The sequence below is a fragment of the Thamnophis elegans genome, chromosome 7 (assembly GCF_009769535.1).
Source record: "Thamnophis elegans isolate rThaEle1 chromosome 7, rThaEle1.pri, whole genome shotgun sequence".
Lineage (NCBI taxonomy): Eukaryota > Metazoa > Chordata > Lepidosauria > Squamata > Colubridae > Thamnophis > Thamnophis elegans.
Window position 1 is genome coordinate 84,096,604 of NC_045547.1, and position 24,883 is coordinate 84,121,486.

The window sequence follows — 24,883 nt, forward strand, 5'->3', positions numbered from 1 at the left end:
TAAGGGGAAGCCGATAAGTTGGATGGGAGCCAAAGGCCTTTTTAAAAAAAGACATGAAAGAGACCAAGCGAACCGTAGAAAGCAAAAATCTCTCGTTCCGCTTCCTGGACAGATTCATATTTTGTGCTGATGAAGGAGACAGGAGGGGGAGTTTCCTCACTGCTCCCCTATCAGTCCTGCAGCCATCTTTTCTTTTGGGTCTTCGGCACTTTCTATTATTCTACCACGCATTTTCTATGGTGGGAAAATGGGAGGTGGGGATTGATGACATGTAGCCATAACAACATTCTTCCTAGAAAGTCAAGGTCATCCTTTGTCTCTGCACCTCTGCACCTGACCGGAACTGGATGGGTGGAACTGCCAGCAGAGCAGTGGGAGATTGAACCATGGGATGGACCTGTGGGTGTGGGGTCAAGATCTTGGACTTTCAACTGGGTGGGGAAACCAGGAAGCCTTCAGATTCAGGTTTTCCCAGATGTGCCAATGTGGTTCTCTCATCAATTGGAACTTTGAGCAATACTTTTGCCTCGGACTCTGATTAATTTTGGATGCTATCTGGAACCCTGACACCACGATTATTTTAAATTGGGTTCTTCCATCTCTCCTAATGGTGCATTTAATTCCCAGCCTAGCAGGAGGAGAAAAATGGGAGATTGTTCAGAGGGCAGATCATCTCCCAAACTCCAGATCAATGTCCCGGCTTTTGTCCTGGAGAAGGCCTGTAATAGGTACGCAATGCAAAGTCTGGGAAGGGTTTACCCAGGTAGCCTTCGACCTACCACCAGTAGCCCAGGGGTCATTTGAAGTTCTTATCTGGGGTCTACTTTTGGCCCTAGTTTTGAGCTGTAGTGGCGCAGTGGTTAGAGTGCAGTACTGCAGGCTACTTCTGCTGCCTGCTGGCTGCATGCAATTTGTCAGTTCGATTCTCACCAGGCTCAAGGTCGACTCGGCCTTCCATCCTTCCAAGGTGGGTCAAATGAGGACCCAGATTGTTGGGGGTCAATAGGCTGACTCTTGCTTAGAGAGGGCTGCAAAGCACTAGGAAACAGTATATAAGTCTAAGTGCTATTACTCTTCCAACCCTTCCCCCCTTCCGTGGTGATGCAGTGGCTAGGATGCAGCTTTGCAGGCTGACTCTGCCCACAGTCAGGAGTTCGATCCTGACTGGCTCAAGGTTGACTCAGCCTTCCATCTTTCCGAGGTGGGTAAAATGAGGATCCAGATTGTTGGGGGCAAGAGGCTGACTCTGTAAACCGCTTAGAGAGGGCTGTAAAAGGACAGGGAAGCGGAATATAACTCTAAGTGCTTTCCTTTCCTTCCCTCCCTCCCATGGTGGCACAGTGGTTAGACTGCAGCATTGCAGGCTAACTCTGCCCACTGCCAGCAGTTCGATCCTGACCAGCTCCAAGTTGACTCAGCCTTCCATCCTTCCGAGTGGGTAAAACGAGACCCAGATTGTTGGGGGCAAGAAGTTGACTCTGTAAACCGCTTAGAGAGGGCTGTAAAAGCACTATGAAGCGGTATATAAATCTAAGTGTAATAGCTATTGCTAATTTTTATGTTCCAATGGTTGGCCGCCTCTTAGGCTCATCCTATGGCACTGAGTAGGAGGTGAGCGTCTTCACCACTAGGCCACTCAGGGTAGAACTTACTAAAAACGTCAAAATATTTACCAATAAGCCAGAGACGGGTGCTCCTTGAGGGCCTGGGTCGGAAGCGCTGGCAATTTCTTCAAGTCCGTCCTTACAGTCTCATGGCTGAAAAAAAAGAGAAGGATAAGAAATAAACAAGTAAATCAATAAATAAATTCAATTTCTGAGCAGATTAACTTGGAGATGGGACTGAAAGGCTGGAACTTGATTCTTGATGAATGGAATGCTGTGAAGGGGATCCTTAGCCATTTCTCTTTCTTTATTTTGCTGAATGAGAAGAGGAGAGAGGGAAGACAACAGAGAAGAGAAGAGATGAGAGGGAAAAAAGAATATGGAAGAGAAGGGAAGGAAAGGGAAGGGGAAGAAGGAGAGGAAGAGAAGATGGAATGGAATGGAAGAGAAGAGGAGATGGAATGGAAGATAAGATAAGATCGAATGGAAGGGAAAGGAAGGGAAGAAGAAGGAAGGGAAGAGAGGATGGGATAGAAAGAAGAGAAAATCCACCTATTCTCCAGAGAACCAGAAGGCAGGACAAGAAACAATGGATGGAAACTAATCAAGGACAGAAACAAACCTAGAACTTAGGCGAAATTTCCTGATAGTTAGAGCTATGTTTTTGTTTTGCTTTGAGCCCTGGTGGTGCAGTGGATAGAATGTGGTATTGCAGGCTAATTCTGCCAACTGCCAGCAGTTCGCCAGTTTGATCCTGACCGGCACAATTAACACCAGCTCAATTGTTGGGAGCAATTATGCGGAGACTGTAAACAGCTTAGAGAGGGCTTTAAAAGCACATGAAGCTGTATATAAATCTAAGTGCCATTCTCTTCTTTTTTCCTTTGTATTTTGGTAAACGAGTTTTAAAAAAATATGAATCCAAAACATCATTATGTTTTCAGAGTGGACGATCCTCTGCGGAAAAAAGCATTATGGCAAGAAGTTAGCAAGGAAGCCATCTCTCTCTCTCTCTCTCTCTCTCCCCCCCTCCCCTCTCTCTCTCTCTCTCTCTCTCTCTCTCATCTCTCCCTCCCTCCCTCTCCCTCCCCTCTCTCCCTCCCTCCCTCCCTCCCTCTCCCTCTCTCTCCCTCCCTCCCTCTCTCCGTCCCTATCTCCTCTCTCTCTCTCTCCAGATTTTTATGACTTCCAAAAATCCCCCAAGGAGCAATTGCTGATCAGTGGGTTTTCCTGCCTTGACAAGTCCTTTGTTCGCCCCCCCCCCCTTCCTCGGCCCGCTTGGAGGGTGGGTGGGGAGCGTGTTTCCTGTGGGAAGGGGCAAGCGAAGGCTGAGAAACTTGGGCAAAACACCGTAAAAAAAAGAGGAAAATCCCCTGGATGGAGAAACCTGCCCGGAATAAAGGAACCTTTTGTGATTCGATCCGGCTCTTATGTGCATTAATTTGGAATAAAACATGTTTTTATAAAACAGCAAACAGAAGCAAAGGAAAACTCTCTGACGTGGCTGTGCAAAATCAAACTTTCATTTTATTTAGGCCGTATGATTTCCCCCCCCCTCCTTCCCGTTCAACTTTCGGAAACTCCCTGAAGTTTTCTTGGCAAGATTTTTTCAGAAATTTCACGTTTGCCATTGCCGCCTTCCTGGGGCTGAGAGAAAGCGGCTGGCCCCAACTGGTTTTGTGCCTAAGGCAGGATACAACTCCCTGTCTCCTGGTTTCTAATCAGGTGCCTTAACCGCCACGCCAAATTGGCTCTCCGTATCACTTTACGCAACCCCACTATTAACATCCAAATCAGTTTAATTTAACCGTACCTGTTCCTTTCACCACCAGGCAGAAATGAGATAGAACGTTGGGACAAGCAATCTACATTTCTCAATTTGTCCTCAGAATGGGAGTCTTGCTAGTATAAAACACCACACACACCACACACACACACACACGCACGCACAGGATTTTACCCATCTTGCTGGGAAAATAGAATCGATTAACAGAGCTGGAAAGGGACCTTGGAGGTCTTCTAGTCTGACCCCCCCTGCTCAAGCAGGAGACCCTATACAATTTGAGACAAGTGGCTGTCCAGCTCTTCTTAAAAGCCTCAGTGATGAGGAAGGAATAATAGAAGAGAGGATAGAGTAGAGTGGAATAGAACAAGGAATAGATTAGTAGAATAGAATAGAATAGAGAATGAAGGAGAATAGAATAGAAAAGTAGAGTAGAATAGAATAGAAAAATAGAGTATAACAAGGAATAGAATAGAATAGAGAATGAAATGAGAATAGAATAGAATAGAAAGTAGAGTAGAGTAGAACAAGGAATAGAATAGAATAGAGAATGAAATGAGAATAGAATAGAATAGTAGAGTTGGAAGGGACCTTGGAGGTCTTCTAGTCCAGCCTTCCTGTGTATGTGTACACAGGAAGATGGGTAAATATAATCACACAGACACACACACACACACACACACACAGACGGGTAGATTTTTCAGAGCACTGTGTTAACACCCACAACATGGCAATGGAGCCAGACTGGATGGATGGATAGATAGATAGAGAGACAGACAGATAGATGATATAGATTAGATGTAGACAGATGATAGATTAGATAGATAGATGGATGGATGGATGGATGGATGGATGGATGGATGGATGGATGGATGGATGGATGGACGGACAGACAGACAGACAGACAGACAGATTATAGGTTAGATAGACAGACAAACAGACAGATAGATGATATAGATTAGATAAATATATAGACAGACAGGCAGATGATATAGATTAGATGTAGACAGATGATAGATTAGATAGATAGATAGATAGATAGATAGATAGATAGATAGATAGATAGATAGATAGATAGATAGATGATGGATGGATGGATGGATGGATGGATGGATGGATGGATGGATGGATGGATGGATAGACAGACAGACAGACAGACAGACAGATAGATTATAGGTTAGATAGACAGACAAACAGACAGATAGATGATATAGATTAGATAAATATATAGACAGACAGGCAGATGATATAGATTAGATGTAGACAGATGATAGATTAGATAGATAGATAGATGGATGGATGGATGGATGGATGGATGGATGGATGGATGGATGGATAGACAAACAGACAGACAGACAGATAAATGGATGGATGGATGGATAGATAGGAAGAACAGTATGATAAGTAGGAAGAAATCAGGAAGTAGACCCAAGGTTAATCCAAAGAAGTCTACTAGCTCCTTTGGGAGGCATTCAATGTTGGAGGCAGAAGCTTTGGTGAAGCTCCTTCCATCAGACAAGAGGCCTGGCTAAATCAACATGCAGGCTTGGAAAAGGGGATGAGGCAAGGGAGGAGGACAGCTATATAAATGCAGATTACGTACATGTGAGACAGATTACAAGCACTTCATCCATTAGCACCTATCCTGCGTTGTTAAAATTCCTGCTAGTTGTTAAAGCTGTTGTGAGATACGCGAAGACCTTTGTGATGTCTGTGAGTTTGGCAAGCTGCCAGTCTATTCGTGGGGGGGATGATCATTTCCTTCTGTTAAAAAAAAAACCAGCAACTCTGAATCTGTCATTGAATGTCCCGGAAATTAAAGTGAAATTGAAACCCTCGATGTTCCTTTGTCCTTCTTTTGAGCCAAAGGCACATCTTTTTCGGCAGAAGGGCTCCGAACGCCACAAAAGAGGGCAGGATTTTTTATTTCACGGTGAATACTGGAAAAAAGAATATTATTTAAGTTAGCTTCAAGTAACTTTCTTTCCAAGACCCGTAACCTGAAGTTATGTTTTTCTTACTATGGATGCTACAAGTTTTAACTTAAAGTAGAGCCAAAACATGGAGGCATGGCCTAAAGCTTTCGTAAAGGCCTTCCATTTCATCCCGTCTGTCAGTTGCCTAAACCAGGTGTAAACAGCTGTTGAAGCTCCCTTTCCACTTGGAGGACCCGAAGCCAGGAGGTGGGAGGTATCCCCATGGCCACATGATCAAAGTCAGACTCTAGGCAACTGACTCGTATTTATGACAGTCGCTGTGTCCTGGGGTTAACTCCTAACAAGCAAAGTCAATATGGAATCCAGATTCACTTAACAACCACGTTACTCATTTAACGACTGCAGTGATTCACTTAACAACCATTGCAGGAAAGGTTGCTATGACCCCTTTTCACACTTAAGACCTACAGTCATGTTATCAAAAACCAGAGGCTTGGCAACTGGCATGTACTTGTGACGGTTGCAGTATCCCGGGGGTCATGTAATTTCCCCTTTTGCAACCTCCGGATGAGCAAATTCAACGGGGAAGCCAGTTTCGCTTAACAACCACGTAACGAACTAACAAGTGCGAAGACTCATTAACAAGGGTGGCAAGCCTGAGGTCGTGAAACCGGGGCAGGTGATGAAATCCCTGTGTAAGCTGAACTCACTGAGCTTAGCAACAGAAAGTTAGGGCCCAACTGTTGGCCGTAGGTCGAGGACTTCCTGTGTTCTTTGGGTCTGTAAACGGTTACGCCCGTATCGTGCCCTAAATGAAGAACGGGGGGCCTATTTATTGATTCATGGGAGAGAATTTATTTGGCCGCCCACTCAGGACTCTGGGAGGCTTACCAACATGGATGAATTTATTGGTTATTGTTGGCCAAGAACCCCAACTGGTCCAGCCATGATGGGCGCCACATTCAAAAGGGGCAGCATCGATTACATTGCACAATTTAGTAATTTAATAATTTAATAATTTAATAATAAATTTAAAATAATAAACTAAATTTCGCTGGTAGGATTTGCTTGCACAAAGCCTGCAGTTCTTTTAAGGGCAACAGAAAGCATCTGGTAGACAAATCGTTCTTTGTTTCTGAGGATAGAAGGATTCAGCTTTCGGCCTCCGCTGCCAAGGCAGGATTTTCTTGGTAATTTGCCCAAGGGACAATAGGGAAAACGCGTGGGAATCTAGATGAGGCCCTTTCCAGAGTAAATGTTTTCAAAGTTCCTCTGGCTAACGCAACTTTTTTCAAAAACAGCCAGACGTTTTTTCCCTGAAGTTAATTTTCGTTAGTAAATTAATTACGGTCGTTTCCGGGATCGCAGTTGCCGTATACACCGTCCTTGCTAAATCTTTGCGGAAAGGAAAACTAGATTCGCCGCATTTTTGGGGGCTGAACTGCAACCGAGCTGGAAATAATCCGGCAGGGCAGCTAAAAAATAAATGAAGACGTGGTACACGGCTGTGTACATCCAGCCCCGCGGAGGAAATTGTGACTGTTGTGGTTTTGTTTTTTAAAGTGTTGTCTTTTGTCTAGTCTCCCCCTTCCCGTGTCTATTGTGAGCTGCCCCGGAGTCCTTCGGGACGTGGGCGGCATACAAGACAAATAAATACAAATACAAAGTTATTTGGGATAGAGGAGGGAAGAGAAACCATCGTCTTAACCTTTCAGCTTTTGGTCTCAACATTTTATCTCTTTTATGTCAACCATGGTTTCTTTTTTTTATATCTCAAATACAAAATATGCCTATTTATATGTTGCAAAAGAAGCTGTGGGAGCTGCCACCCCGTAAACTTTTTAAAGCTCTAGGCAACTTGCAAGCTCTCCACAGGATTATGGTTGCTTTGAACCTCTTCGGATCTTAAACCTTGGTGAGGTCACACCCATTTCTGGACGTCAGCAGCCAAAAAAAGCTAATATAACCCCGAGTTGTATAACGGAGGCACAGAATCGAGATCCGTGAAGAAGTATGAATACCACTTTGTAAACCCTCGTAAGGCCCACACCTGGAATACTGCAACCAATTTTGGTCACCACGCTCCAAAAAAAGATGTTGAGAGTTTGGAAAAAAGTCCAGAGAAGAGCAGCTAAAATGATCAAAGGCCTGGAGACTAAAACATACGAAGAACGGTTGCAGGATTTGAAGTTGGCTAGTCTAAAGGAGAGAAGAATTAGGGGTGACACGACAACAGTCTTCCAGTATTTGAAGGGCTGCCACAAAGAAGAGGGAGTCAAGCTAATCTCCAAAGCATCTGAAGACAGGACAAGAAGCAATGGATAGAAACTAATCAAGGAGAGAACCATCCTGGAATTAAGGAGAAGCTTCCTAACAGTGAGGACAATTTATCAGTGGAACAACTGGCCTCCAGGAGTTGTGAATGCTCCATCACTGGAGGTTTTTAAGAAGAGACTGGACAGTCACTGATCTGAAATGGTACAGGTTCTCCTGCTTGAACATGGGGCTGGACTAGAAGATCTCCAAGGTCCCTTCCAATTCTATTCTATCCTATCCTATCCTATCCTATCCTATCCTATCTATCCTATCCTATCCTATCCTATCCATCTATCTCTACTATACTCTACTCTACTCTACTCTACTCTACTATACTCTACTCTACTCTACTCTTACTCTACTCTACTCTACTCTACTCTACTCTGTCCTATTCTCTGTTTATTGCTGAGAATTGTCTGCTTCTCACAACTACACACTTCTGGCTGGGATATCATTTGACAATGGATCAACTCATCTTCCTCCCTCCAGATGCCATTTGTGGCCTGGAGGAGTTTGCCAGATGTGCAGTTGTGGTAGTTGAGGAATCAGAATCCCCTTAGGTCAATCAGTTTAGGAAAAGTTTAGATGCAGGTTAGACCAACGGGTTCTTCTGAACATGTATTTATGACCATTAAGACAAACAAGTTTGTTAGATAGGTTGGGGAAGAACCAAAGGACAGCCAAACACAGTGATTTCGGAAGGGCCTGTTGAGTTCCCATATATCACCTTTCCCCAACCAATTATTTCTCCAGGTATTCTGGATTTCATTCCCAGAGAATGAAGTAGGTCGAGATCTAACTCTGGTGTCCACCAAGTTGGACAAGGCAGGGTTGTTGGATAAGAAGGTTGTTCCATGTCTAAATTGAGAGAAGACATGAAGGCAGCCTTCCAATTTCCAGGGAGGGCTAGAAGCTTGCAAAAACAGGGGCCTTCCATCCAGTGCCATGGCAGCATCGTATGACTTGGTAATTAGCAGTTACATCATAACTTATCTGATGTCGCGGGCTTCCCTGCCCATGAAGTAGAAATGCAATATTCATCATTGCTCTTATGCTGCAATAAGGGAGGTTATGGGCTGGCACCTTTGCTTCAACAACAAGCACTGGCTTTTTTTTAAAGCTGGAAGTTCAGAAAATTACTATCTTTAGATTTTCCTTACGTAAAAAATAATAATAATTGCTTAATGGCAAAGTATCCCATCTTGTTTTTTCTTCCTGTCTGGATTGTCACCAATGCTTAGTCAAGTTCTCCTTCCATCCTATTCCTGATCAAGAAGCTAAATAGTACATTGGGATGGTTGTTTTGCGAGTCTCCTTTGTCCCTTTGGGGTCCATTTGTTGGCATTTACTCCATTCATTGTATTAATCAATATATGTGAATTTTTGTAATCTCCCTCCTTCTCCCCTCCTCTTCATCTGTCTGTCTGTTCTGTCGTGTCTGTCTCGTATAATCTATCTACTCTATCATATCTATCTACTCTATCATCTATTATATTCGTATACTATCTGATTCTATCTATCTCTACTATCTATCTATCTATCTTATTCTCAATCTATCTATCTATCTATCTTCTATCTATCTATCTAGCTATCTATCTATCTATCTATCTATAATTGCGCTATCTATCTATCTATCTATCTATCTATCTATTCTATCTTTCAGCTCTATCTATCTATCTATACTATCTATCTATCTATCTATCTATCCTAATCTATTACTATTATTATCTATCTATTCTTCTATCTATCTATCTATCTATCTATCTATCTAATCTATCCTATCTATCACTATCTGCTATCTATCTATCTAATTCTATTATCTTCTATCTAACATCTATCTATCATCTATCTATCAATCTATCTATCATCTATCTATCTATCTATCATCTATCTATCTATCTATCTATCTATCTATCTATTATCTATCTATCTATCTATCTATCTATCTATCTATCTATCATCGATCATCTATCTATCTATCTATATCTATCTATCTATCTATCATCGATCTATCTATCTATCTATCTATCTATCTATCTATCATCGATCTATCTATCTATCTATCTATCTATCTATCTATCTATCTATCTAACATCTATCTATCATCTATCTATCAATCTATCTAATATATCTATCTATCTATCTATCTATCTATCTATCTATCTATCTATCTATCTATCTATCTATCTATCTATCTATCTATCTATCTATCTATCTATCTATCTATCTATCTATCTATCTATCTATCTATCTATCTATCTATCTATCTATCTATCATAGAGCTATATCTATCTCATATATCTATCTATCCTATATCTATCTATCATATACTATATCTATCTATCTATCTATCTATTATCTATCTGTCTATCTATCTATCTATCTATCTATCATATATCTATCTATCTATCCTACTCTATCTATCTATCTATCTATCTATTCTATCTATCTTCTATCTATCTATCATCTACCTACATACCTACCTATATCTATGTACCTATCATCTACGTACCTACTATATCTGTCTCTCTCTGTCTCGTCTTTCTGTCTGTCTGTCTTCTGTCTGTCTGTCTGTCTGTCTTTCTGTCTGTCTGTCTGATCTCTCCCTCTCCCCCACCCCTTTCTTTCTCTCTCTCTCTCATCCCTAGCATATAATGCTCTTGATAGAGATTGCCAGTTTATCCATTCTGGCTAGTTGTTATGTTTGGTGTATCAGAACTATGCAAATACTGATCATCTCACTGTAAACTATGAAACCTATTCAGAAGCCTGGTCCACGTTGTAGCAATGACAATGGAGAGACCGCTAATTTTTTTTCTTCCAATTTAGACCTCCCTCCTCCTGAATCTGCTGTTTCTGCACGAAAGAAAGCTTTTAGTAGGGCCTGAAAAGTAGGGATTCTTTTTTAAAGCACCCATGTCCTTTTAAAGGGTTTGAACAGAGGGTTTCGAGTATCCTCAGACACACAACCACTTTGCTTCACAAGGCAGCTTATTCAATGGATGTGTGTGTGGTGGACAACTCTGGGAGAACTTTTAAAGCAGCTGTAACTTCAAGTCAAAAGACACAGCTGCTTTAAGCAGTTATCGAAAAGTACTTTATTTTCTGAAATACCTCTTCCTTATGTCCCGCAAAGGTCTAATATTGAATTATCTTATAATGTTTACGGCTGTGAAATTGTTTATCAATCAATAATATATCTAATCTAATTAACTAGATGGACCTAGGAACTGTTTATAAATTAACTATTTCCAATCAGTGTTTAACTAGGAAGACAGATTTTATTTTGATTTAAACTATCTCACTCTCCCCCGCCATTGAATAGTAAAGGCTTAAGAAATCGGAATGATGTAGAATTAAAAAAAGTATCCTGATTAAACACCCTCACAAACAAAATTTAAAAATTACCAGAGAGCATTTCTATCCCACTTTAGGGGGGGAAAAGTGATTCCCCGCCTTTTTAAAGCAAAGGGAGCCGAAATTACTGAAAAATGCACTTTGCAACAAGAACTGTACCATCTGCCTAAGGAAGATATTTTCTTTACTGCAAAGCATATGTGCAAGACCACATTTTTTTGGGCGAAGAATTTGCAAAGTTACTCAACAGTGCCTTTCCCCCCACCTGAAGTCAGAGGTGCTAATCATAGGTGCAGGTCTCCCTTGGAATTCATGGAATGAAAACACATTTCATCACAATATCTTTTCTTGCCTTTTTTTTTTTCGTTTCGGTAATTTTACAGACAAGGAGTTTCTGTCTCTCCTTGGAAGGATGGACGAAACTGAAGCTCGAAGACTTTTGGCTGCCAAATGAAGAAGACTCCTGAAGATGGGAAAGATGGAAGGCCAAAGGAGAAGGGGACAACAGAAGAGGAGATGGTTAGATAGGGTCATCAACACACCAATGAACATGGATTTAGGCAGGACTTTCACATGGCCAGGGATGACCTGGTGTTTGTGGTCCAAGGATCATATAATAGCAATAGCAGTTAGACTTATAACCGCTCATAGGGCTTTCAGCCTCTCTAAGCGGTTTACAGAGTCAGCATATCGCCCCCCAACAACCAATCCGGGCCTCATTTCACCCCACCTCGGAAGGATGGAAGGCTGAGTCAACCTTGAGCATGGTGGGATTTGAACAGCCGAACTGCAGAAACTGTTCAGTCCGCTGAAGTAGCCTGCAGTGCTGCATTAACCACGCGCCACCTCGGCTCATCATGAAGAGTTGGGCACCGGGCACATATATCACATGTGGTGGACATGTGCAAAAAGGCAAAGAAATATTGAACAAAATGCATACATGGTTAAGAAAAAATATTAAAGCATCATATAGATTATACGCCAGAAAATTTTGTGTTAGGCATAGTAACAGAAAAGTATGATAAAGGGAATATATATTTAATATTACATACTTTTCTGGTTTTGACCAGCAGCAAGAATTGTTTTTGCACAGCATTGGAAAATGAAGAAACAGCTACAGAAGAAGATGTAATTAAAACAATATTAGATTGTGCAGAAATGGACAGCTTGACGTTAAGGATAAAAGATAAAAGAAGATACGGAGTATTTTCGAACATGGACTTTATTCTACAAATGGTACTTAAGTCAATTTTTTCAGTGTCGTCGTAACCTTCGAATGGATACTAAGCTAACCGTTGTAAGGTCCGAGGACTGCTGTATAGAAATCCTAACTCCAGCCACCTCTTCAGTTTCACCTGAGTGCATTTCTGACTGAGCTGAAGAGATTTATTCGATGTTTAATTTTCCCCGTAAATGTATTTCCCGATGGCGGATTGTGTAAAAGGTGGAGCTAGTTTGAATTCAAGATTTTTGTTTTGGTCCCACTTGCCTTAAATCAGTCATTTCCAACCCCAACAACTTCCAGATGCTTAATTTTCAACTCTCAGAATTTCTCAACCAATCATGGCCACTGGCCAAAGGTCTGTGCTTTTCCATGCAACTGGAAACCACCAAATTTGGCAAACATTGCCTTAAAAATCAATCCTCCTTGAAAGTTTATGGATGCTTTTACTACTGGGAAGTTTTAAAGCTAGGAAAGAGAGGGTGAGAGAGATATGGAAAAATCAGAAAAAAGACACCATGGATCAGAGCTTTTCTAATAAAAATACGGGTTGTTTTTTTACAGTAGGCAAATAGTGAGAAAAATTAGGGTGTGCATCTAAAAATACTTCTACGCTATCCACACCCTAATCTCACAACAGAAAACCACCAGAAATAGTTTTACAGCTCTGCCAGTTTCACAGTCTCAGGACAAAGTTGACAAATCACAATTTTTCTTCCTCTCCCAATTGCCGCAGGAATTACAGTGGCAAAAAAAACCTTCTCACCCACTCCGGGCCAAAGAGAAATCATTGCACGCATTCTCATCGGCATTGTCTTCATGGCTCCAGGTTGTGGGGTATTTGCCGCAGCGCAAACGAATAAAGAAATAACTCTCAGCCGTTCCTTCAGGAAGGACCCTGCAGAGCCTCAAAGCCCCCTTTCCATTTGGAAGGCCCGAAGCCCGGGAGGTGGGAGGTATGATGGGGTGGAGGAAGGAGCCTCTGTGAACCGGGAAATGGATTCCCCTTCCCCTTCCATGGAAATTACAGGTTGTTCTCGACTTGCAACAGTTCGTTTTAGTGACCGTTCAAAGTTACAACAGGGGTGAAAAAAGTGACTTATGACCGTTGCAGCATCCCGATGGTCATGTGATCAAAATTCAGACGTTTGGCAGCTGACTCATAATTATGACGATTACAGTGTCCCGGGGTGACATGATTTCCCTTTTGCGACCTTCTGACACGCAAAGCCAATATGGAAGCCAGATTCACTTAACAACCAACTTAAGAAACAACTGTAGTAGTGGTAAAACTGACATAACAAATTTCTCACTTAGCAACATACATCTGTGGTCATAAGTTGAAAACCACCAGTACTAGAGGTATCCCTCTCTTTCTCTCTCTCCCTTCTGTTTGGAAAATAGGGTTCTATCTATTTCTATTTCTATTTCTATTTCTATTTCTATTTCTATTTCTATTTCTATTTCTATTTCTATTTCTATTTCTATTTCTATTTCTATTTCTATTATTTCTATTTCTTTCTATTTCTATTTCTATTATTTATTGCATTTATAGGCCGCCCAATCCTGGAGGACTCCGGGCGGCTTACAGAAATAAAAAATATTAAGAAAGATTAAAAAAAATAAGACACAGATTAAAAGAAACACAACATGCACCCAGTCTAAGCGGGGCTGGACCTCGATCAAGAGGTCTATCTCTTTCTCTATCTCTTTCATCTATCATCTCTCTCTCTTTCTCTCTCCTTTTTCTCTCCTTCACTCCCTCCCCTTGAGTAAGTTTCACTGCACCCAGAAATGAGCCAGAAATGAAATTCCTTTGCAAGAGGCTATTAGCCTTTTTTGAAAACAGAGGCAGCAAAAATCCTGCAGCTGCCATAAAATTTGCCGGTTAAGATCACGGAGTTATTTCTTCTGGCTTTTCAATCAAACCCTCTTATTAGTGACTAAGCAGAACCCTGGAGGTTTTGGGTTGGGAAACGGAGGCAAGAACAGGCTCGCCAGAGACAATTTGGGATTTCACAAGCGGTGCCAGGCTTGAAAAGCGATGCGTCAGGGGACTTCCTACACCCAAGCGTGCCTTATTTACACGGGTAGCTCTCCGCAAGTTTCGTTTAGCGGCCGTTCAAAGTTACGGCGGCATGGGAAAAACTGGCTAAAGACAATTTTTCACACTTAATGACCGTTGCGGCTTCCCTGTGGTCACATGATCAGAATTCAGATTTTGTATATTGTTATGTTTGTCTTGTTTTTTTTTTCTGTTTTTAAAGGTAAAAACGTCTAATAAAAACTATTTTTTTGAAAAGAAAAGAATTCAGATGCTTGGCAACTGGCTCGTATTTATGGTTGCGATGTCCTGGGGTCAAGTGATCCCCTTTTGCGACATTCATCCTCCCTTTTAACGACCCCATAATCCCCTGCGGGATGGAGTCTGGGCAACTGAATAGCAATAGTTTTGAGTTTTTTGAGTTTTATTGGGATTTATATGCCGCCCTTTTCCCTGAGGGGACTCAGGGCGGCTTACAACCACAAGGGGGGGGGTGCAGTGTCAAAAACAGAACAGTATGTGAACAAAGAAAAAATAGTTAAAAACACAACTTTCATTCAGCAATCAAACACTCGGGGGGTAAATTGGGAACCTATCCCCAGGCCTGCTGGGAGAGCCAGATCTTGAGGGCTGCGCAGAAGGTCTGGATGGTGGTGAGGGTACGGATCTCAACGGGGAGGTCGTTCCACAGGGTCGGAGCTGCAACAGAAAAGGCTCTCCTCGTGTGGTTGCCAGTCGGCATTGACTGGCAGATGGAATTCGGAGGAGGCCCAGTCTGTGCGATCTAATTGGTCGATTTAGGGAGGTAATCGGCAGAAGGCGGTCTCTCAAGTAGCAATAGCAATAGCAGTTAGACTTATCTACCGCTTCATAGGGCTTTCAGCCCTCTCTAAGCGGTTTACAGGGTCAGCATATTGCCCCCAACAACAATCCGGGTCCTCATTTTACCCACCTCGGAAGGATGGAAGGCTGAGTCAACCCTGAGCCGGTGGGATTTGAACAGCCGAACTGCAGAACTGCAGTCAGCTGAAGTAGCCTGCAGTGCTGCATTTAACCACTGCGCCACCTCGGCTCTCTGTTGAATGAAAGTGTTTTAGTGGCCAGATGCCCTTCCTGTCCCCAGAGCGGAGTTTTGTTCAGCAGATACATTCTCATTGTGCCAGAGAGAGAAATATCTGCCTCTACCTAGGAATGAACTCACGGCCTCCTGATGGTGAGGCCACCGCACCACCTGTCCCTTTTTGTGACCTTCTGACAAGCAAAATCGGTGGGGAAGCCCGATTCGCTTAACTACTGACTTAACTGCAGTATTTCGCTCAACAACTGTGTTGTACAATGGGGCAAAACCCCCTTAACCAACGTTTCACTGAGCGACAGAAATTTTTGGGAGCTCAATTGTGGTCGTAAGTAGAGGATTACCTACATTTCGTTTATTGTTTCCCAATGAAATTCTCTCCAAAGTTGGAAGCCATGGCAACCATCCCATCTACTCTCGTCCCCCAATCCCATCTGCACCACTTTGTAGAAAAAAACAGCTACACCCACCCTCCATCTTCTTACTACAGGTGTGATGCCTCCATCCCAGAAACACCTTCTCTGGCGTTGTTGCAACACAACAGCTTCTTTTTGTGGGAGCAATGGCTTGTTAGTCCTAGTCACCAAGTTGACTTGGGGTGGTTTCAAAAGCTAAGCATGCACCGTCCTTGCTAGTAACTGGATGGTAGGCCTGGGGCTGTTGAATTATCCCAGCCCCATTCGAGGTTACGACTGTTGTTGAATTTTTAAATTGCTGTTTTCTATTTTTATTTTTGTACACCCCCCTCCCCTTTTTTATTGTTAGCCGCCCTGAGTCTTCCGGGAATAGGGGTGACATACAAGCCAATTCAATCATCAATCAAATCAAATCAATCAATGGGAGACCACCTGTAGATCCCAGGGCTGTATTTGCACCTTTGGGAGTCCTTGGACCAGGCAACGTCCAATCACTTCCATACATCAAGAAAACGGCCATGAAGATGTCTAAGAGGTCTTCGGGAGCTGAAGATGCTTTGAAGGCAACTCTAATATTTCGTGTGTGTGTGTGTGTGTGTGTGTTGTGGTGTGTGTGTGTGAGAGAGAGAGAGAGAGAGAGAGAGAGAGGAGAGAGCGGGAGAGAGAGAGAGAACCTGAGGGTGGAGTCAAGAAAGGAACCAGCCTAGAATCTCTACAAGTGGAGTAAAATCCAACCTTCCTTGACTTCTCTCAACCCTTATCTAACTCCAAGCAGGCGCTAACCACGAGTTGAGAAGATGAGTAGCAATACATCAGTTTAGTTGGACCTTCACCCATTCACCTGATCTTCGGATCTGAACTCCACGGCTGACAACTAACCGAGGCCTCCAAAGTCCTCCTTGTTGAACTGAAGAAGTGCCAGCTTTTTCCCAGGGGGGAATGAACAGCCTGCTCATTCATTCAGGACGGCCGTTCTCTTCTGGCAATTAATGTTTACATCCGAAGGCCCAAAAATGACTTTAAGCCTAAAAGAGTCCTGGTTTGGCCACGAATTTTGAAACAACTGTACCGAGAGTCTGAACTAACCACACCCGGTGAGAGGAGCCATTGGTTTTGAAATACCTTTCTGGCTTAGGAGTAGACTACAATAACGTCTTCTTTATTTATTGCATTATTTATACCCAACCCCCACCCACAAGAATTTGGATAGCTCCCTTAGTTCATTGTGTGTGTGTGTGTGTGTGTGTATCCATCCATCCATCCTCTATCCATCTCTCATCCATCCATCCACCACCCACCCACCACATCCATCTGGATTCATGTCTATGGAGATTGTCCATCATCCAGATCATGGTTATCCCAAGGGTGCTTTTTCAAGAGGCAACTGGATTTCCTCAGTTGTTCCTTGAAGAGGTTTCCCTTCTCATCCCAGAAGCTTCTTCGGTTCTGATCTGATCTGAACTGAAGAACTGGGATGAAATGCGAAACCTCCTCAAGGAAAAACAACGTCCAGTTGCCTCTTGAAAAAGCACTTTGGGACAAGGTCTGGGCTCCTTTCTCGGGCAGGGGGTTGGACTAGAAGACCTCCAAGGTCCCCTCCAGCCCAAGGATTCTATAATTTGGACTTCTCCTCTCTCTTTCCTGAGGAGGTAGGGATCCAACCATCCCTTCTCAACCCAAAACACAACACTAGGTCGATTTAGTCACTCCTAAAGATGGCCTGAATCCAATCCATCACATTTCCGGTATTTAAAGATTTCGAGCCTTTCCCCCTACAAGTGTGTAGGTTTCTTTGTACGAATGACACGCTTTGTAACGGAAGAGCAGTCCTATTTTGCATAAAAGTATGACAGTGCGTGAAAAAATAGCCGTGCAAAACTTACCTTGAAAAATCTCCTTTTGCTTCCTATAAAATGATAAAGAAACAAAAAGAAAGAGAGATGATGCAAAACAATTATTTATAATAATCTATTAAATCATGAGGAAAATTCACATTTCCATCTTCAAGTATCACAAATGTTTTATAACTCTTATCGGAAATGATTCCAAGGCCAAGATATGACATCACCTTAATGTTGATTCCAGATTTAATTCCTAGGAAGCCTCGTTGCAATCGAGAGGAATAATTAACTTAAGTCTTACAGGCTTCTGCAAGAAAACCACCAAGCTCAGAGAGCACCAGGGACCCGACTGGAATTATAATCAGTTGAATTAAAAAAAAAGAAGAAGTTTAATTTCACTCTCTTGTACTAACTGTGCGTGCCACCCTTGCCTAGTTAGGAACCATCAGGAAATAAAACATCGCATTTTAATGCAGAGGAATCTGTACATTCTCCCCTCTTTCCTTCCTTCTCCAGCAGTACGCTTTGGGAGAAGACTGAAGCGCTGTATTTTTAAATTAATTGATTGCCCTGCTCAGAGGATATGTTTGTGGATGTCTGGAGTAGCATTTACAATTGTGTTTGTTAATGCCAGTTAATTGGCAATCAATTAACCGGCACTATAATAGCAAGAGAAAAAAAAACCAGTTATTTTACGATTCCTCGAGGCTAACCATCTTCCTCCCTGCTAATTATATCACGGGGTTGATTATAACTTGCTAGAACAAAATATATATTTATGAGAGTCAGTGGGAGGAAGGAAGGAAGGGATAACTAACTCCCTAGATTTGATTTTATACTGGAGCCTAAAGTGAAATAGATGCTGGGAAATCTCAGCTTGTACTTGTATCTCGTTTAAAAGAGAGACTAAAGCACACGAGAATAATACCAAATTAGTTCTTGCCAGAGAATTGAATCTCAATGTTCACATTCATGTTTTCTTCTTTCAACAAAACAACAGCAACAGCAAAATCTACACAACTTACCTGTAGGATGTATGCAGCCAACTCAAACACCACTTCGCTGTCAACCCAATCAGCTCCTTTAGGGAAAAGAGAAATGGGAATTAAGACAATAAATACGTCTCTTTATTTAATATCCTACAATCAAGTGGCCAAAGTACTTTAGAGCAACATGAAACCAATGGACATATTTTATTAATTTATCTAGTTTGGGTTCCCACCAAGGATTTCTGGCGTACAACAAAATGCATGTTGAACGATTTAGAAGTACGGGGAAAGGACATAAGATACAGATTTCCCTCTGTCTTCTCTTAATATTTGCTGTGCTATTTTGTGGAACTGCCTGGACTGGGGTTTTATCATCCGAAGGTTTCCATCATTCTTTCTCATGGATTGCTAAAAATAGCTCCAGTACAAGGCATGTAGAAATTTAGGAGGAGGAAAAATGTTCAGGCACTATGAACAGAAAGTCAAGGATTTCTGCTTTGCAGAGAGTTATTGAGGAAGGAAAATGGAACGGTAGGTGAAGAAAAAAAATGACTAGGCAGCCAATTTTTGTTCATATAATGAGTAACTCAAAAGTACTGATTGCACCATAATAACTAATAATATAATACTAATAGCATAATACCAATTGCAGAAATTGGATATGGTCAGTCTAGGGAAAAGAAGGACCAGGGGGGACATGATAGCAGGGTTCCAATATTTGAAGGGCTGTCCCAAAGAAGAGGGGGGGTCAACTTATTTTGCAAAGCACCAGAGTGCAGGACAAGAAGCAATGGATGGAAACTCACCAAGGAGAGAAGCAACTTAGAGCTAAGGAGAAACTGCCTAACAGTGAGGACAATTAATCAGTGGAACAACTGGCCTCCAGAAGTTGTGAATGCACCAACACTGAAAGCTTAAAAGCAGAGTTTGGATGGGCCATGTTTTCAGAAATGGTGGAGGGTTTCCTGCCTGAGCAGGGCGGGGGGGGGGGGGTTGGAATAGAAGACCTCCAAGGTCCCTTCCAACTAGTCACAAGGAAAGCCCCACCCCCTCTTTCACACACAAGCACACTCCACGCAGGTTCAAGGCGATGCACGTTGGGTTGCATCACAACATCCCACCAAGGGCCTTCTCACACTTTCCCACAACCTCCAGGTCTTTTTTGCTTCCTTTTTCTCCTCTTCCCCAAATTGCTTCCAGTTTTAGCAAAGAAAACCAGTGAGATCCCCGTGGTTTCTTCTTCTTTCTCCTTTCTCAGCAACTTGGACATTTAAGAGCAAACGTTCCCTTCTCACAATTCCCATCACTAAAGTCCTTCAGCGCATTATCTCTCAATTATTATGACCTCACAATTAAAGGTGATTATTGTTCGTAGGAAAATCTCTTTCTTTAAAGTAGACAAGGAGCCTTTGACTTACCGTACAACAGTTCAGTTAGTGACTTATGACGGTTTTCCACACTTACGACGGTCGCTGTGTCCCGGGGTCACGTGATCACCTTGGCAACCTTCTGTCGAGCAAAGTCACACGGAAGGTGGATTCACTTAACAACTAAGTTTATTAACTTAACACGGGCAGCGATTGACTCAACAACCGTGGCAAGAACGGTCGCAAAATGGACCAAACTCACTTCACAAGCGATTCACTTAAACAGCAAGAAATGGTTGGGCTCCCTTCTGGTCCTAAGTCAAGGGCCATTTGAAATTGGATTTTTTTTTTAAATGTCTGAATCAGTTGCCAACCTCTGAATTTTGATCCCCCTCCAACCCCATGGAGATGCTGCAGCCGTCGTAAGTGTGGAAAACCGTCATAAGTCACTAAATGAGCTGTTGTACTGTAAGTCAAGGCTCCTTGTCTACTTAAAGAAAGAGCTTTGCCTACGAACAATAATCGACCTTTAATTGTGAGGTCATAATAATGGAGAGATAATGCGCTGAAGGACTTTAGTGATGGGAATTGTGAGAAGGGAACGTTTGCTCTTAAATGTCCAAGTTGCTGAGAAAGGAGAAGAAGAAGAAGAAGAAACCACGGGGATCTCACTGGTTTTTTCTTTGCTAACTGGAAGCATTTGGGGAAGAAGAGAAAAGGAAGCAAAAAGACCTGGGGTTGTGGAAAGTGTGAGAAGGCCCTTGGTTGGGATGTTGTGATGCAACCCAACGGGCATTGCCTTGAACCTGCGTGGAGTGTGCTTGTGTGTGAAGAGGGGGTGGGGCTTTCCTTGTGATGTGCCCCTCTGCCCCCGTTGCCAAGATTGGGACACACACACACACCACACACACACACACCGCTCTGGGTGTCTCTTGAAAAGCAAGTGTCGCAACCGAATAGCGCAACCATTATGAAGTCATTGCCCTAAATTGCTACTGGTTTCCCTGTCCCCGATGTAGACACAGCCATCATGTCACTCTGCGCCTTCTTCCCCTGTCTCTCCCTGGCACTCACGTCTCCCTTGCCTTCACCTGGAGCTGGGCCAAGTGTCCCTTCAAACAGGGGACGGTTTTGTGTAGAAGACAATATTGTAAAAAATTGGAATGGGATGGGGATAGGATAGGATAAGAAATAAGGAAGAGCGGAATAGAACAGAACAGAATAGAATGCAGGATAGGATAGGATAGGAATAGACACAGAACAGTACAACCAGAACAGAATGCAGGATAGGATAGGATAGGATAGGAATAGAACAGAACAGACAACAGAACAGAACAGAACAGAATGCAGGATAGAATAGAACAGAGCAGAGCAGAACAGAAAACAGAACAGAACAGAATAGAATGCAGGATATGGATAGGAATAGAACAGAACAGTACAACAGAACAGAACAGATGCAGGATAGGATAGGATAGGAATAGAACAGAACAGGAACACAGAACAGAACAGAATAGAATAGAATGCAGGATAGGATAGATAAGACTAGAACAGAACAGAAACAACAGAACAGAATAGAATGCAGGATAGGATAGGAATAGAACAGAACAGAACAGAACAACAGAACAGAACAGAATAGAATGCAGGATAGGATAGGAATAGAACAGAGCAGAACAGAACAACAGAACAGAACAGAATAGAATGCAGGATAGGATAGGAATAGAACAGAAACAGAACAACAGAACAGGATAGAATGCAGGATAGGATAGGATAGGATATTTGGAAGGGACCTTGGAGGTCTTCTATTCCAGCCCCCTGCTCAGGCAGGAAACCCTCTACCATTTCTGAAACATGGCTGTCCAATCTCTTCTTTTAAGCTTTCAGTGTTGGAACATTTCCAATTAATTTAGGAAAAGAACTTAAGCCAAATACTTAGCTAACCTTTCCTACTCAAACTTTGAATTTAGACAGAAAGGGGGGGAAACGGATCATAAGACATGAAGTCAACATTCAGACGACCGGAGTGGGGGTCTCCCTTTGGAGAAACGTGCAGGGACGTATTCTGACGAGGCTTCCTGAGATAGTCAAAAGCACCACGCTTAGTCCCAAAAAACCCGCTTTTTATTTCAAAGGCGGTGAATTGTGTTCATTCACAGCCCATAATGAGTCCCAAACAGTTTGTGAAAGTCTTTCAGGGTAAGGCTGATAAGCACCCACCTTTATCTCCCTTGAAACCGCTGCCAAAGACCTAATTGGCAATTAGCTTTGCAAGGCCACACGGAGCACAGAGTCAAAACGGAGCTTCAGAATTTAACCGACCAGCACGAACAAAGTTGCTTTCTGCAAAAGCTCACATGCCTTTGCTCCTCCTTTATGTCCTATGGGAGGGGCCAATCAGCTCCAAGCCTTACTCCTGAGTCACCCTTTTTGTCTTAACTGTTCTTCCCTTTCTGGCAGTTCTGAGCATGTGCGCATTGGGAATAGTCTCCCCCTGTTCCTCTGCCTTCTCTGATGTCCGACTCTGGAGGCAGTACATAACTCCCAGATGGCCCTGGCCCCCCTCTCTGCCTCCGATGCCGAGGCCTCGTCAGAGCCTTCCCCAGACTCCAAGCCTGACCCATGTTCCTCCCCAACCTCCTCACTGTCTGAGTCTACTGCCAGCTCTGCAGACCACAACAGGAGAGTCCAAAAAGCAACGATGATGGTTGGGAACTTGTCTTTGAAGGCTGGCACTTTTTAAAAATATACGTTGCACAACCAAAACACATTTAAAGAGTGGCCCCTGCCCTCCTGCCCTTTTAACCCTCCCATGGATGAATCCACATGGCTATTAAAATGAAGGACACACCTCAAATTCACAAGCCGCAAAGTTTGCTCTCTGCCAAGGATAACAAAGTTAACTTTTGTCCTGTTTAAGAGTTTCCTGCTGTATTAAAGCCACGGATTAAAACAAAAATCAAGTCTTCGATCCTACTTCACTGCAGTTAAACCGGTCTGTTACACCCTTCTCCACCCCGAGGAGGGTGTTCCTTTATTCTATTCTGTTCTGTTCTGTTCTGTTCTGTTCTATTCTTCTCTAGTCTATTCCATTCCTATTCCCATTCCATTCTATATTCTATTCTGCATTATATATTCTATTCTGCATTATATATTCTATTCTGCATTATATATTCTATTCTGCATTATATCTATTCTGCATTATATATTCTATTCTATTCTATTCTATTCTGTTCTGTTCTATTCTGTTCTGTTCTGTTCTATTCTACTCTATTCTATTCCTATTCCCATTCCATTCTATATTCTATTCTGCATTATATATTCTATTCTGCATTATATATTCTATTCTGCATTATATATTCTATTCTATTCTATTCTGTTCTGTTCTGTTCTGTTCTACTCTATTCTATTCCTATTCCCATTCCATTCTATATTCTATTCTGCATTATATATTCTATTCTGCATTATATATTCTATTCTGTTCTGTTCTGTTCTTTCTACTCTACTCTACTTATTCTATTCCTATTCCCATTCCATTCTATATTCTATTCTATATTCTATATTCTATTCTATTCTATTCTATTCTATTCTACTCTACTCTATTCTATTCCTATTCCCATTCCATTCTATATTCTATTCTGCATTATATATTCTATTCTGCATTATATATTCTATTCTGTTCTGTTCTGTTCTGTTCTACTCTACTCTACTCTACTCTTATTCTATTCCTATTCCCCATTCCATTCTATATTCTATTCTGCATTATATATTCTATTCTATTCTATTCTATTCTACTATATTCTATTCTACTATATTCTATTCTAAACCAGCATTGGGCTGAAGTCAACATTCCTACTTACATGCTTAAAAAAATCCAGGATGAATTCCCATGATATGTTCAGAGAAACAGAAGGATAAGATAAAACATTGGGTGATAGAGCCTCCCTGGTTCAGGAGAAGGATGATTTAATGGTCAAAATTAACTCAAGCAAACATCTGGGGAGCACCTCTGGAACCCCATTGGCACTGACAAAAACCCATTAGTCAATTGCAGAAGGCAGTTTTACCTGGAACAGCTTACATCTTGCAATGAAAACTTTAAGACCATCAAACATCCACATCTGCCTATCCCAGGTCCAGCTTGAACATCTGGCTGACTGTGCAATGAGCAAACAACAACAACAGCAAACAACAGCAACAACCTCTCTGTATTCGAAAGTCCCACAAGGTAAAAATCTTGTGGGGCTTTCGAATACAGACGGATCGCCATTTGAGACAGAACACGCCAGATATCACGGTTGTCGAGGGCCAAAACATACAATTTATTGACATCGCGGTACCAGGAGATGCCAGACTCGAAGAAAAGAACTAGAAAAAATCATGAAATATCGCGACCTGGCCATCAAAACTACCCAATTATGGATGAAGCATGTGCCAGTGATACCCATGGTCAGCGGGGCACTTGGTACTATGTCCAAGAATTTTATCAGTTACATCAACAAATTGCAGCTTCCTGCAATAACACCAGCAGAACTGCAAAAACCTGTGCTACTCAGAGCATCGTACATCTTAAAAAGGTACTTGGTTGATACCTAGGAGGCTAGCAGAAATCCGTCAGTCAATGGGATTTGTGACACCCCTTTAAATGTTCAGTTGACTTGAGTTTCATGTTTAATGAATGAAAGAGATAATAATAATAGTCGTATATTTTAAGAAGGTCCTTGGTTGATGCCTAGGATGCTGGCAGCAAACCGTATCAACCATTAGCACCAGTCAATCGGATTTGTGACACATCTTTAAATGTTCAGTTGACTTAAGTTTCATGTTTATTGAATAGAAGAAATAATAATAATAATAGACTTATTGACTAATTGGCTAATATTGACTATTAATTTAATAATTTAATATTAATTTAATATATTAAAATTGACTACTAAT

At 42.1% G+C, this 24,883-nt stretch overlaps 1 protein-coding gene across 1 annotated transcript in view; it reads right to left on the reverse strand.

The window, feature by feature from the left end:
* FRMD4A (FERM domain containing 4A) overlaps nt 1–24,883 on the reverse strand; it is a 168,392-nt gene that overhangs the window by 42,822 nt on the left and 100,687 nt on the right. Inside the window, 3 exon segments of the mRNA XM_032221900.1 lie at nt 1,674–1,757; nt 17,638–17,660; nt 18,621–18,673. Of these exon segments, the coding sequence (XP_032077791.1) occupies nt 1,674–1,757; nt 17,638–17,660; nt 18,621–18,673 (160 nt within the window).